Raw genomic sequence first — 13,027 nt, 5'->3', positions numbered from 1 at the left:
TAAGGGGCATTAAGGAATCTGCTCCTGAAATCATTGTTGCACTATATGCTAACTAACTTGGATGTAAATTAAATAATAAGTAAATTTAAAAAAAAGTTGTAAGAGGGGTGCCTGGGTGGCTCAATTAGTTAAGTGTCCAACTTCGGCTCAGGTCATGATCTCACAGTTTGTGGGTTTGAAGCCTGCATCAGGCTCTGTGCTGACAGCTCAGAGCCTGGAGCCTGCTTCAGATTCTGTGTTTCCCTCTCTCTCTGCCCCCTCCCCTCCTTGTGCTCTGTTTCTCTCTCTCTCAAAAATAAACATTAAAAAAAAATTAAGTTGTAAGAAAATTTGCTAAGGGTGAATATTTAAGAGAGCTAGGATTTATTATTTAATACACTTGTTGGATTTACTAGAATTATCCAAGTACATGGGAAGGTTTAGACAGATTTGAAGTATAGTTAACTATCTACCTATAATCAACCCTGGTGAAAAGTGTATTCGAAAGTTGCTAAGAGAGTAAATCCTAAAAGTTCTTATCATAAGGAAAAAAAACTTGTTTTCCCTTTTTTTCTTTTGTATCTGTATGAAGTGACAGATGTTAACTAAACCTATTGTGGTGATCCTTACACAATGTAAGTCAAGTCACTATGTTGTACGCCTTAAACTTATGTCAACTATGTCTAATAAAATTGAAACAAAAAAAAGTTGGACTTAAACCTGTAAGGAAAAATTAGATTTAAAAATTTATAAAAAGCTCAAATTAATTTAATACCTAGTTTTTCTCTGTCTGGAATAGCCACAGAAACCACAAATTGTTTTTCCTAAGTAAAATCTCTGCTAGATTTTCTCTAGTTCACTGATCTTTAATAGTTTAGGAAAACACATATGGTCTTGTAATAATTTCCTACTGCTGCTGTAACAAATTACCATGGATTTAGTGCCTTGCAAGAACATGTATTCCAGAACTATGGTCTCAAACCCAGTTGCCAGTAGGGCTGCATTCTTTGTAGGCTTGGGGGGGACAATCTTTTCTCCTGCCTTTCCCAGCCTCCCAAGCTAAAGGGTCCTGAGCCAAAACAATCTCTCATGCCAGTACATGGCTGCTTTCTGAACCAACTGTAATCTGGGGCAAATCCTGGGTAGCTACCAAGCCACTGCCCAGAGGGCCCTCTAGTTTGGTTCCCCAGTAGCTATTGGTTGCAGGAGATTATCCGCCTAATTAGTCTGGTTTAAACCATCCTGGGCTTTGAGATAGCAAACCAGAGAGGCTGTTCAGCATTAGTTCAATATTTACACTGGATTTCACACTTTTTCACCAGAAAAGTGCTGTCTCTTGGTTGTTTGATTCCCTTCCCTGCAGTCCACTTTGTATTCCATGCGTTGATAGGGTTTTCATAAAATGAAAAAAATTTTTTCCTGCTTTGAAATTTTTATCCAAGACTCGGAAAGAAGGCAGAAAGATTACTATGCCCTTTCAAAGTCATCCTAGGGCATCATCCTCCAAGTCTGCTGAAGGACCCTCACGCTATAAAGTTAGGCAGAAACAGGTAGAAACGAGTAAGTTTGTAAGTTCTTCTAATGTTTATTTTTAAGAGACAGAGAGACAGAGCACGAGCAAGGGAGGGGAGAGAGAGAGGGAGACACAGAATCCGAAGCAGGCTACAGGCTCTAAGCCGTCAGCACAGAGCCTGATGCAGGGCTTGAACTCACAGACCGCGAGATCATGATCTGAGCCGAAGCCAGGCGCTTAACTGACTGAGCCACTCAAGCGCCCCTGTAAGTTTTTCTGAAGTGTACTTCTTTGAATCAGATTTGTAGCCTGCTGTTACCCTAACTACTGACTTAAACAAAATTTTTGACAAATGCTCACTATATAGTTACAGAAGAGTTTTATACTTCTAAAAATTATACCCTGACATCAGACTTTTCTGTTTAGAAAACAAAGAAAAAATTCCACTCCCATGAAGCCTGTTCTAAGCAAGCTTGGGCTAGTGATGACAAAGCTACATGGATATTAAGAAAACTACACACAAATTATATGTGGAGGCTACAGAGGATTGTTAAGTCAATTTAACCGTGTGATTAGCCAGAACTCCCCTATCGATGTCCCCGTATTTGGCCATCTATAAATAGGAATGGCATGAGAAAGGCATTGCTAAGAGGATGAAAAGGCAAGCCACAGACTGGGAGACAACTGTAAACAACGTATCTAATAAATGGCTTATATGCAAACGATGCAACTCTTGAACCTCAAATCATAAGCAAATCCAATTAAAAAGGAAGAAAAGATTTGAACAAAACGCTTCACCAAGATAGAAGGATGGCAAACAAGCACATGAAAAGATGGTCCTCATCAGTCATTAGAGAAATGCAAATTAAACTTACAATAAGACCCTTATGTCTAAAATCAGTGACCAGGACAATGGCTGGCAAGAATGTGAACCAACTGTGCCTCTCACACACTAACAGTAGGAATGTAACCAAAGGGACAATCACTTGGAAAAAGTGTCCCAGTTTCCTAAAAAGTGCAACACACATTTACCATAGGACCCTGCCATTCCATTCTTAGTTTGTGTGGTTTACCCAAGGGAAATGAAAGCAAATGTTTACACAGAGACTTACATAGGAATGTTCTATGGGTCTAGCAGCTTCACTTGTAATAGCTAAAAGCTAGAAACAATACAAATGTCCACTAACAGGGAGTGGACACATTGTGGCACATCTATACAATGGAATACTTCTCAGCAGAAAAAGGAATGCCCCGTTGATCTATGCAATGAAATGAGTGAATCTCAAAATAATTGTGCTGAGTGACGTTATAAAATTCTATGAAAGCAAAATATAGCAACAGAAAACTTGGACGTTGGGATCTGAGCAGAAGGGAGGAATTACAAAGGACACTAGGAAAATTGGAGGAATAATCAAGAGAATTCATTATCTTGATGGTGTCATGAGTGTATACGCATGAGTTTTTCAAATCGTGCACTCTCAACATGTCTAATTTATGTGTTAATTATACCTGCATAAAGCTGTTAAAAAATAGGCACAATAAAACCTTATGGAGGTTGAGTGTTTCTCGTAAGAAATTGGAAGGTTTGGCTAATGAAGTCCTATAGTGTAGGAGAACTCTTAAAACTGAGGCTTTCCTAACACTCTATACAAAATTGTAACTTTGTGTGTGATGTGGAGAACAAAGGCATGAAAAGAATTAAATTTCCTTTGCAGCCCATTGACAAGTACTTAGGACAGACAGGGTGACCTTCCTCTAGGAACTCAAGCAGTTTCGATGTGAATACTTTGCTAAAGGCAAAAGGCAACCTTGGCTTGACATTAGCCTGATATATATATATATATATATATATATATATATATATATATATATATATATATATTTTTTTTTTTTTTTTTCATTCCTTTGGAAACTTCCTTTATCTCTCTCTACCTGCCCCCCAAGCTATATGTTAGTAATCATCCTCCAAACTTATGGCCCACTGACATATAACAAAAGGGCCTCGTGACTAAGGGTTTACTAGACAGTAATAAGTGACCTTATCCTAACAGCTAGCCTCTCAAGGTCCTGAAAACCTTGTTTCCAAATTCCTTAGAGACTTATGCTATCCCTAACCCCCTTCCAACTTGAAAGTATGTAATCAGTCACTTCTCACAAACCCAGTGCAGCTCTTTCCACCCATGGGTCCTGTCCCTGTGCTTTAATAAAACCACCATTTTTGCACCAAAGACGCCTCGAGAAGTCTTGACTGTTCATTCCCGGATCCCAACGTTTCACATGAGTATGTAGGTGTAATTTTTCAGTGTAGGTATCTTTCATCACATTCTCAAAGAGGACTATGAAAAAAAGGAGGGTGTTAAGCCACTACCCTTCAGGAACCTAATTAATGAATATAATGAAGACGTATGGTCCTACCAATGTTAGATTACATCTCAATTTTTTTTTTTATAAGAACACAATTTAAAGAACATACAATGTGTGGAAGATTCCAGTTACACCTCACAGTGGAGTACACATTCCAATGTGTTTTTGCAACATCACCACGCAATTCTCCGATTCTTAGCAGACGTTGACTGGGTGTCTTACAACGTAGCTCAATTCTGATACTATCCACTTGGAGATAGGGTCAGATCCCATAGACTAAAGCCTCACTCTCACAAAACTGTACTTTCCCCTCCCTCCCCACTTCACATGCCAAGTCCAGATTGTCATTTGTGTCTCTGGTATAGAGGGGAGGTTCCCGAAATCCCTTTCTTGGGTTTGATTAATTTGCTAGAGTGGCTCACAGAACTCAACAGTTACTTATATTTACCAGTTTACTATAAACGATACAGAAGAGCCAGATGAAGAGGTATATACGGCAAGGTCTGAGAGTCCCCATATAACGGGTGTACCACCATCCGGGCATGTGGATGTGTTCACTAACCAGGAAGCTTATCAATCTTGTTCAAGTTTTCCCAGTTTCATCAGCAGCATCCGCTTCCCTTCCCAGAGGCTGATGGGTAGACAAGTTCCAACCTTCTATTCATTTGGTCTTCCTCTGGACCAGCTACACTCAGCCTATCTAGGGGTCCACGGTGAGTCACTAACATAATAAATAATAATAATAATAAACATCATCATAATAATGAGTCATTAACATAAGCTCAAAGGAGCCTTCTTCTGAATGACAAAAGACTCTAACCACTCAGGAAATTCCAAGGGGCTGAGTTTTGTCTCCGGACCACGGTACAAAGACCAAATAGATTTCCTCTTATACCCTTACACACCCACTTGGACTGCCTTAAAACAGCTCAGGGATTCCCCGTCTCTGTTAAGTGTTACCTTCCCCCAAGCCACGGTTGTTCAGACCAGGAGAAACTGACCCAATGCAGGGAAGTGAACCATCCGAAACCCACTAAAAGCATAAACTGGAACAAAAATACAAACGGCTGCATTAAGGCTTCAGCTAGGCTCGATTTTTCAACTAAGTGACCTTTTTCCCCTCCTCCGCCCACCACCCTTTCCTATCTTAGCCTCTTGTTTGAGGAACCCCGTATCACCCCGCACACCTGACCTACAAGGCTGGCAGCCAAGTCCCCGGCTCCTGCTGAAACCGGCTAGATCCTGTATTTCTCTGTGAAATTCCTCAGCGCCTGGGCTGGCAGTTTTGGAAGGTCTTAGCCTGCTGCAGCCTCCTTCGCCCAGAAAGCAATAAAGCTATGGCTCCTCTTTATCCCAAACCCTGTCTTCACGTTATATTTTGACCCAGAAGCATGGAGGGCGGCTTCTGACAACGTAACTAAGAACCTAACGACCATCTGACTTCTCCCTTGTACAAAGATTGAGCTACAGGAGCAATTTGATTCGGACATTTTCTGCCACGTGGACTGCCTAGGAGACAAGTGAAAAAGAAGAGATGCAGAAGATAAAGGACTCTGGTTTGTCTTCAGGGTCCCTGGGTCTCTGGTCCTAACCTATTCAAAAACCCAGTCCTTGACCTTGGGTTCCATGAGCACCCACAACCTGACCTCTCACCCTTATAACAAATTCCTTGCTTCATTATCTTAGGTGGGTTTCTATCTCTCACAACAAAAAGATTGTTCAAACAGATTTTCATCTTTAAAGGAAACCACTGGGTTCGTGATATATTGGAAAAGTAATTATTTATTATGACAAAAATAAAACTGTTGACTGAAAACAAATGAACGTTACACTGTATTGCACCATGATTGCAAATGAGCCAAAAACCTGTCTGAAAGATGAACATTCCAGAGCAAACAGCATCCTTTTTACTGGGTGAGTAGGCATGCAAGCAACTCAGTATAATTGCAGAAATAAAAAAATCATGAGTACCAAGCAACCTAAACTGAACATATACAAAGAAGCATTTTACAACAGTAATGAAGCTATTAAAAAAGTTAAAACATGTCTTTAAACAGCCCCACCATTAGTAGAACATGCTTTGAACCATTTGCAAGAAGTGATGGTGTGAATGCATTAAGTAATTGGTTTGCTCTTTGAATTTTATTGATGCTATACATTAGACCAACAGCACACACTTCAGTTGCTTGGTTGGGATTAAGAAGCACGGTTTGTGGTGTGAAAGACATTCTTTTTTTTGCCCTCTATGCAATAGGGTGGGACCCACAGAGAGATCCAATTCAGACTTTTGTCAACAGTACCACCACCTGTTGGACCAAGCTGATTAGCTCTGATATTGTTACAGCTTTTGTAGAAAGCCTGAAGCTTGATGGGTAACAGTTTGTACTGAAACCTTAAGAAGGGAACATAAATATACTTTAAAGTAGTTTCATTTTCTGAGGCAAAAAGTGTATTAGACAGGGCCTGCTGTTTCCTCTTTAATGCTCTAAAGCACCAATTTATGTTAAGATGGCAATGTGTGATTATAATCATTATATTCTGAGTAGGAGAAATACAGGAACAAGGTTGTAATTGCTTTTGGTTTTTTTTTTAACCATGCTCTGTGCAATAAATAGGGTAAAATTTAAAACTATTACATAATTGGAAAAAATCATAACCATCATTTTATTTCACACTTTTAATGAAATAGCAGCTACACTTTTCTTTTTAAATCAAAACTTTCATAGCTAGACTGAACAGTTTACTCCAAGAGAATAAAGTAAGAGGCTTGTTGACTCCCTGAACTTCCTGAGGGAAAATATAAGCGGATTAAAATGACAATAGCCTCAAGTGAATAGGGCCAAAATACACAAATAAATGATAGTCATTTGATATCTCCCCAACACCGGTGGAAATATAGTCACAGTATATAATCGATCAAATTTTAGGGTTTTCCTTGCCCTTGATTTTAATGAAACCAAGTACTGGCTGAGCACTGGCCTGTGAGCTTTAATGAATCTGCAAAACCGTGTTAACCCTGCTGGCGGCAAATAAGAATAAAACAAAACAAAACCTCCAAGGAATGCTACCCCTTCATTGTGAACTTTGCATATTTCAAACACAGTTTGGGTGAAGGGGGTATTGATGGGTGAGGCATCCCACAAGCTTGAGCAAAGCACCTTATGGATTGAAAAATGAGGTAATTTTTTAATTAAAATATTACAAAGTTTGTGCAGGAGAACATTTCCATTCTTCTAGAACTTTGTTATCTATTTCAAAAGATAGGCACAGCACAGTGTTTTTATTTCTCCATTTCTAGGATACCGTGCAGATTATCATTTAAGGAAAAATAAAAAAGATGTGACTTGAAAACACGAACAAATTCTAAAAAATCTCATCAGTCTTTGGTCCTATGGCCACTTTAAAAGTAAGAGATCTAGTTCGAGAGTAAAAGACTGTACTTTCTTTCTACTAATTTTAAGTGCCTTCATGAGGGAAATTCACTGTTTTCATTCACATTTTCTATTACTTAATATCCTTTTGAAGACTTTCTACCTCATGTTAATCTTTCCTACCAACTGTTTTGACCTTCATTTCTAGGTATGACTCGATACCTCCAAATTAACTTTTCCCAAACATTTTACCAAATCATCTGCATGATTTGGTATCTGATTTTGGATCTCTTGAACACAGTACTTCTACTTGAAAATGGAGAAGTTGAAAAAAAAAATTTTTTTTTGACCTTCTCAATTTTGGCCACCTGGCACCCCTAAAAAAAGTATTTTGGGAAGCTGACTTGGATTTACAGTCTTCACAGTAATACTAAATAAATAAGGATGAGACAGACATTACTGAAGGAACTAACCTTGAATATAAACTACTCTCAGATTTATACAGATGTCTGTAAAATATTGACGGCCTGACTGCACTATCCTTTCAATACTGGAAAGTCAAACAGAATTGGAGTTTGGGGTGGTATCGAAAGCCAATAAACTCTGAATAAACTAACCACTTCTAATTAGTAAAAGCCAGGAAAGCCAGGTATTCTCCAGAAGAGAGTATTTTAAACACACACTGGTGTTTTATCGGCAGCTTAAAATCATTTCCTTGGCAATATGGCCTATTTTCTCTTCTGCACTGTCATTAGCTTAAGTGAAGCTGAGTGGCAGTGACTAGTTGCTACTTTGTTTTATTTGATTGTATTCATAAACTAAACAAAATGATAATGAGGTGGGAATCCAACCATAGATAGAAGTGAATTTCATTTCATATTTCAGGTCCTTTCCTAGTTTTTTTTTTTTTTTTTTGGTTTTTCAACTTTAATATAGTGTTTAAGGATTCAGGACTTTAAAACCAAAAGATAAGGTGGAGTTTTTTTAGTGGGCTTAAGTTCCTCAGTGTGGGGGGAAAAAATAGAAAGACCATGAACAGTAACTGTCTCAAGTCACGAGACACACAAGGGCCAAATTCAGATTCAAAACCACTTCGTTAGACAGCCAACACAATATTCTACTAGAGCCAACTCATCAGACGGAATCTCAAAGTGACTTTATGCCAGCAAAATATAAAAGATCCTTTAGAATTGCACTGCATATGAAATATTTTGGATCCAAAGCCATAGATGAAAAGTTAGACTCATGAAGTTGCTCTTCAAAGATAAATGTCAAAGGAACTTGCCCATCTACAGGCATAGTACCAGTACATTTTTCTACTGATATAGTTTTATGTTACGTAGTTAAGAATTAAGAGTGCTAGTCACAAACAATTCCATTTAGAATTTGCTCTAGGATACTACACCAAAAAGATTTTTAAAAATATAAAGATTTATTGTTTTCTTTAAATTTCTTTGCTTTGTTGACTTTCCATAACTCTTCAGAGAATATTGTTTACAGCACTGCCTGTATCACTCACTGTTTCCATAGGAAAATAATTTCTCTTATGCTCCAGAAAATAAAAGTTACTTTGTGCTTAATCAGAATGACTATGGCTATAGGGGTAGTGCCCATTTAAAAATTATTTTTAACAACAAAGCTTGGATTTATTATCTTTCCTCTAATGAATATAGAATAAAATTTTACCTTTAAGCATACTAACACAGAATGTAAAAGCAGAAATTATGTATTTAATCATTAGTTTTCCAATAGCTAATATGTCATTTCAGATCTGAAAGAATTAAATTACACTAACAATACATATTATGCAGTATATTCCCATATAAAAGGGCCGGTTAATTCTAAGAGTTCCCAAATGGGCTGCGATGAAAGCCATGTGTTTAAATAAGAATGTGACATGTTCAAAATGAAGAGAAATCCATATTTGGGTAGCAGTTACATTTTAGTTCTAATAAAATACTGAAAAGATCTGTTAAACTTCTGTTTCTTTATCCTCAAAATAAAAACAGAATATAGAATATTCTCCTGAAAGTAATGTGGGTGGGTCCTTTGCTTTCCACTACTTACTAGAAACTTTGCTAGGCAACTGAGGGTGGCAGGGAGAGTGAATCTCGAGTTTATGTCATTGTCAAATTAATTAGCTGCTAATCTGCATTCTAAAGAACAGGTAGAGTACAAAACTGAGAACTCATCTCAAAGTGTGAATAAAGGCACGAATCACAAATTTACATTTTTCATCAGACAGTATCTTACAGTTGATTTACAAAGAATGTCAGAATCAATGCTTTAGCATTAGATAAGTTCTTGGGTCAAAACATTCTCTTGGAGTAAAGGATAATCAGTTTTCATATTACTGTAACAGGAAATATCTAACGAGAACCTATAAAACACTTTTAAAAAGTCTTACATGAATTTCCTATTTGAACTTTTCCCAGTCATTGCCACAGAAACTAGTGGGATGTTGATTTCATTTTCAACACAGCTAACATAACCATTTCTGATCCAAAACTAACAAAATGCTTTTTTAAAAAATTTAGAAAATAAACTGTGTTTTAAAAAATTAAATAGCAAACCTGAATCTATACTAGATGTTCGACAAAATACAACTATTAAAAACACTTTCAATATAATGCTGATGTGGTAATACAAACAAAACAAAACAAAACAAAACCACCAAAACCGTGTAATTTGATAGAAGAAAATTGAGCCAGCCAATCCTATTAGAGATAAGAAGATAAATTTCACAAGAAGAATGGATACAGGACTATTAAATGTGTTTTCTCAGGATGGAGTTAAGAGAATTATCCTCAGAATTTATGGCTAAACTCTAGAACCAAGATAGATATTCTGGCAAAGTGTGCTTCAGGTAAATTATATCTTTGTACTTCCTCCTGCCCCAAACATATACCGCAAAGCATCCGTACTGATTTATGTTTGCTTTCCTCTCATGTTCTAGGATTATGGATTTTATTAAAATCAACATTTATCCTCTACCCAGTATAGAGTCACTAAGAAAAAGGTTCAAAACAAGGTTAATAAACCACTAGTTCCCCAAGTCCAGAAAGCTTTCCTCTGGCCATTTTTCAGTTCTAGGGTGTGCTACCACTAAATAGAAAATGTTACCACATTCAACTAAATTAGACTAAATCTAAGAGATCAAGTATACCTGAAAACAGAGCAAAATTAAAACCAATTTACAATAAAAAATATTAAAATTAAAATACCATTTTTGAATAGGTATTTAGATATTCGTATCAACACTGAATCCTATTTTTGACCCACATGAAAAAAAATACTGCAAAAATGAAGTATTATTCTCTAGGGATGCATTTTATCCCTTTCATTATTGCAAAATCCCACACTTGAAATAGGGGATCAATATTAGAATACTTGTCCTCCCTCTAAAGTATGCCCTAGATTACTGTTCATATTAGACCACTGCCTTGGAAAGCTTTTTAATGATATGCAATGAACTTTTGATAGATTAGGACTCTTTTCCTTCCTACTTTTTAATTTATGTTAGTGTTGCCATTGGGTCTCATGGCACACTCTGAAATCTAGGATTAGATTCAGCAGTTTCCTGTAATTCACCAAAGGTTTAGAACACGAGGGGTAACTAACAAGAGAGGTGGCAAGTATTTCAAGCCTATCACACTATAACCTCAGATGGACTTAGGGAAAGCCGTATGGCTTTCTAAGTAATACAATGCTGGTGGTAGAAACACTGTTCAAAATCCACACGCAATTTCAAATTTTAAGAAAGGAAATGTTTATACTACTGCTTTGGCTACTGCCCCAAGCAGATGCACTCTCCCTTGCAGATGGAATAGTTGAAGTTTCTGCTGATAATACACTTGTTTATCACTGATAGTAAGATATATATTCCAAGTGTCTTGTTTTGATATCAGTGCTGGTATGCTTTAGTAACTTCCGATAATTAATGTACGTGTTGAATAATGCGTGACATTTTTGAAATATCAGATCCCTCTAAAATATTAACCATCAAAGTTGGGCTTTCAAGTATTTTTCCTTGATTAGATTTTAGCCAAAAACTAATCTCGTGTTGGAGGCAGAAAAGTAAATTTAATTCTTTTAGATAAATAGCCTACTTGATTTCCATGCTAATAGTAGCTTAAAATTATTCCATGACTTGTAATAATTGGGTGAAATTAACTTCTGTGAAGGCAGTTCTCATGATGGTTAATTTTCCTTACAGATATATCTTCGAGGCTGATTCCTTTCTCTATAATAAGTTCTGTCCAAAAGAGAAGTGGTTTAAAGAGGGAGCAAATATTTAGTGCTGGTTAATTTTGCAAGCAGTGCCTGATGATTTCCACTACTACTTTGTGAAACCAGGAATTGTCTGGTAGGGAAAGGAGGTGGTCAAGAAATGAAAGAAATTGGTCATTAAAGTTATTACAATACTTCAGAAAACATTAAACATATGACAAACATTTCTTACAAGGCAGTTATTGAATAATCAGAATCAGCAGTCAGAAGAATTATGTTGCCGAAAACACCGTTATACATTATGTTCATCCAACTGAAGATTAGTGCATTAAAAAAAAGTTAAGAAAAAATCTTTTATGTTCCAGTTCAGCTGCACTTGATTCAAGTGTTGCTCATAGAGGTTTGTGTTGTTATAAATTAAACATGCTGCTGCCTTAGCAGCCAAAGGTACTAGGAAAATGTTCATGTCACAGAATAAATAGAGCAGTCTCTTTTCAGGCAAAAAGTTATCTCACACCAATCCGGGAGGTCATCCACTCTAGACCTTGGCATAACCTGAAACAAAGGAGAGAAGTATTTTCAAAATGAAAATATTTCAACTTTCTAATTGAAAACACACTTATTATTTTTAAGTCTTCCCGACTGTTGGTACTACGATCATTATTTATACAGGTAAGTGACAAGATGGAGGTAACACCGTACGAAGGGGAATCTTTAAGTGGAAGATTCACTTAGAAAAAATGATGTTAACCAGTTGAGTAACTGGGAAATTGCTTCAGTCTCATCTTGAAGATAACAGCTCTGGCAGTTTTGCCATCAAGATTGCAAATACTCCTCACCCCCCTGTAAGATTAAAACTGAAACCACTATAGAAAGGCAACAGGAACTCTGCCCTACCCTCCTATATTCTAAAGAATGGAATGCTTACAGCTCAGTTTTAAAAGTATAGGTCAAAAAAGTCTATTATATTACACAGCTATTATATTACAAGCGATTTCTAATATGAGCATAACTAAGAAGGTCAGGTTGATTGGAGGATAAATAAATTCCTGGACATGAATGGGATAATTCATGGGTGGCACATTGGGTTCTCTTTGGCCTACTCTATCCAAACTCAAGTTTTGAGGAGAGAAGAATACACCATCATAAGCATTTGTCTTAAATGTTTAGTCTCTTGAAGTATGTCCCACCAAAGGACTCCGAATAATAAAGGAGATGTACTCTTGTGGAAAGCTGAAAGTTCAGGTTTAGTTATGCCTTTACTGAAATGTGAAATTTCTCTGAAGCTTCCTCTTTAATTCAGGCAACACTACAGTCCCCCACCTCCGCCGCCCAGTTAGTAAATGATACAAGAAATGAATATCCACTGAAAATCTGGATTGTGAAAACTTAATTCAAAAGTTTGTTATTGACATTTTATGCTAAAATATTGTTTATATTAAAAGTTACAAAACATGTGTCAGTAACTTTGCTAAAGTGTAATTTAACAACAGTAACCGACTAAAATTATTTTTACCTTATAAAATTGAAATACAAAAACTGTCTTTAAGAACAACAACAACAAACCCAA

The 13,027-nt window shown here is 36.8% G+C and overlaps 1 protein-coding gene across 1 annotated transcript in view; it reads right to left on the bottom strand.

Moving 5' to 3' along the window:
• Positions 1-5,620: 5,620 nt before the first annotated feature.
• Positions 5,621-13,027, bottom strand: part of ARL5B (ADP ribosylation factor like GTPase 5B) — a 29,303-nt gene continuing 21,896 nt past the window's right edge. Inside the window, exon 6 of the mRNA XM_027073560.2 lies at positions 5,621-12,012. Coding sequence (XP_026929361.1) covers positions 11,964-12,012 — 49 coding nt within the window. The 3' untranslated portion in view covers positions 5,621-11,963. The remainder of the gene's footprint in view (positions 12,013-13,027) is intronic.

The sequence above is a fragment of the Acinonyx jubatus genome, chromosome B4 (genome assembly GCF_027475565.1).
Source record: "Acinonyx jubatus isolate Ajub_Pintada_27869175 chromosome B4, VMU_Ajub_asm_v1.0, whole genome shotgun sequence".
NCBI lineage: Eukaryota > Metazoa > Chordata > Mammalia > Carnivora > Felidae > Acinonyx > Acinonyx jubatus.
Note: the sequence above shows the minus strand (reverse complement) of the source record. Positions and strands in the feature narration are given on the sequence as shown.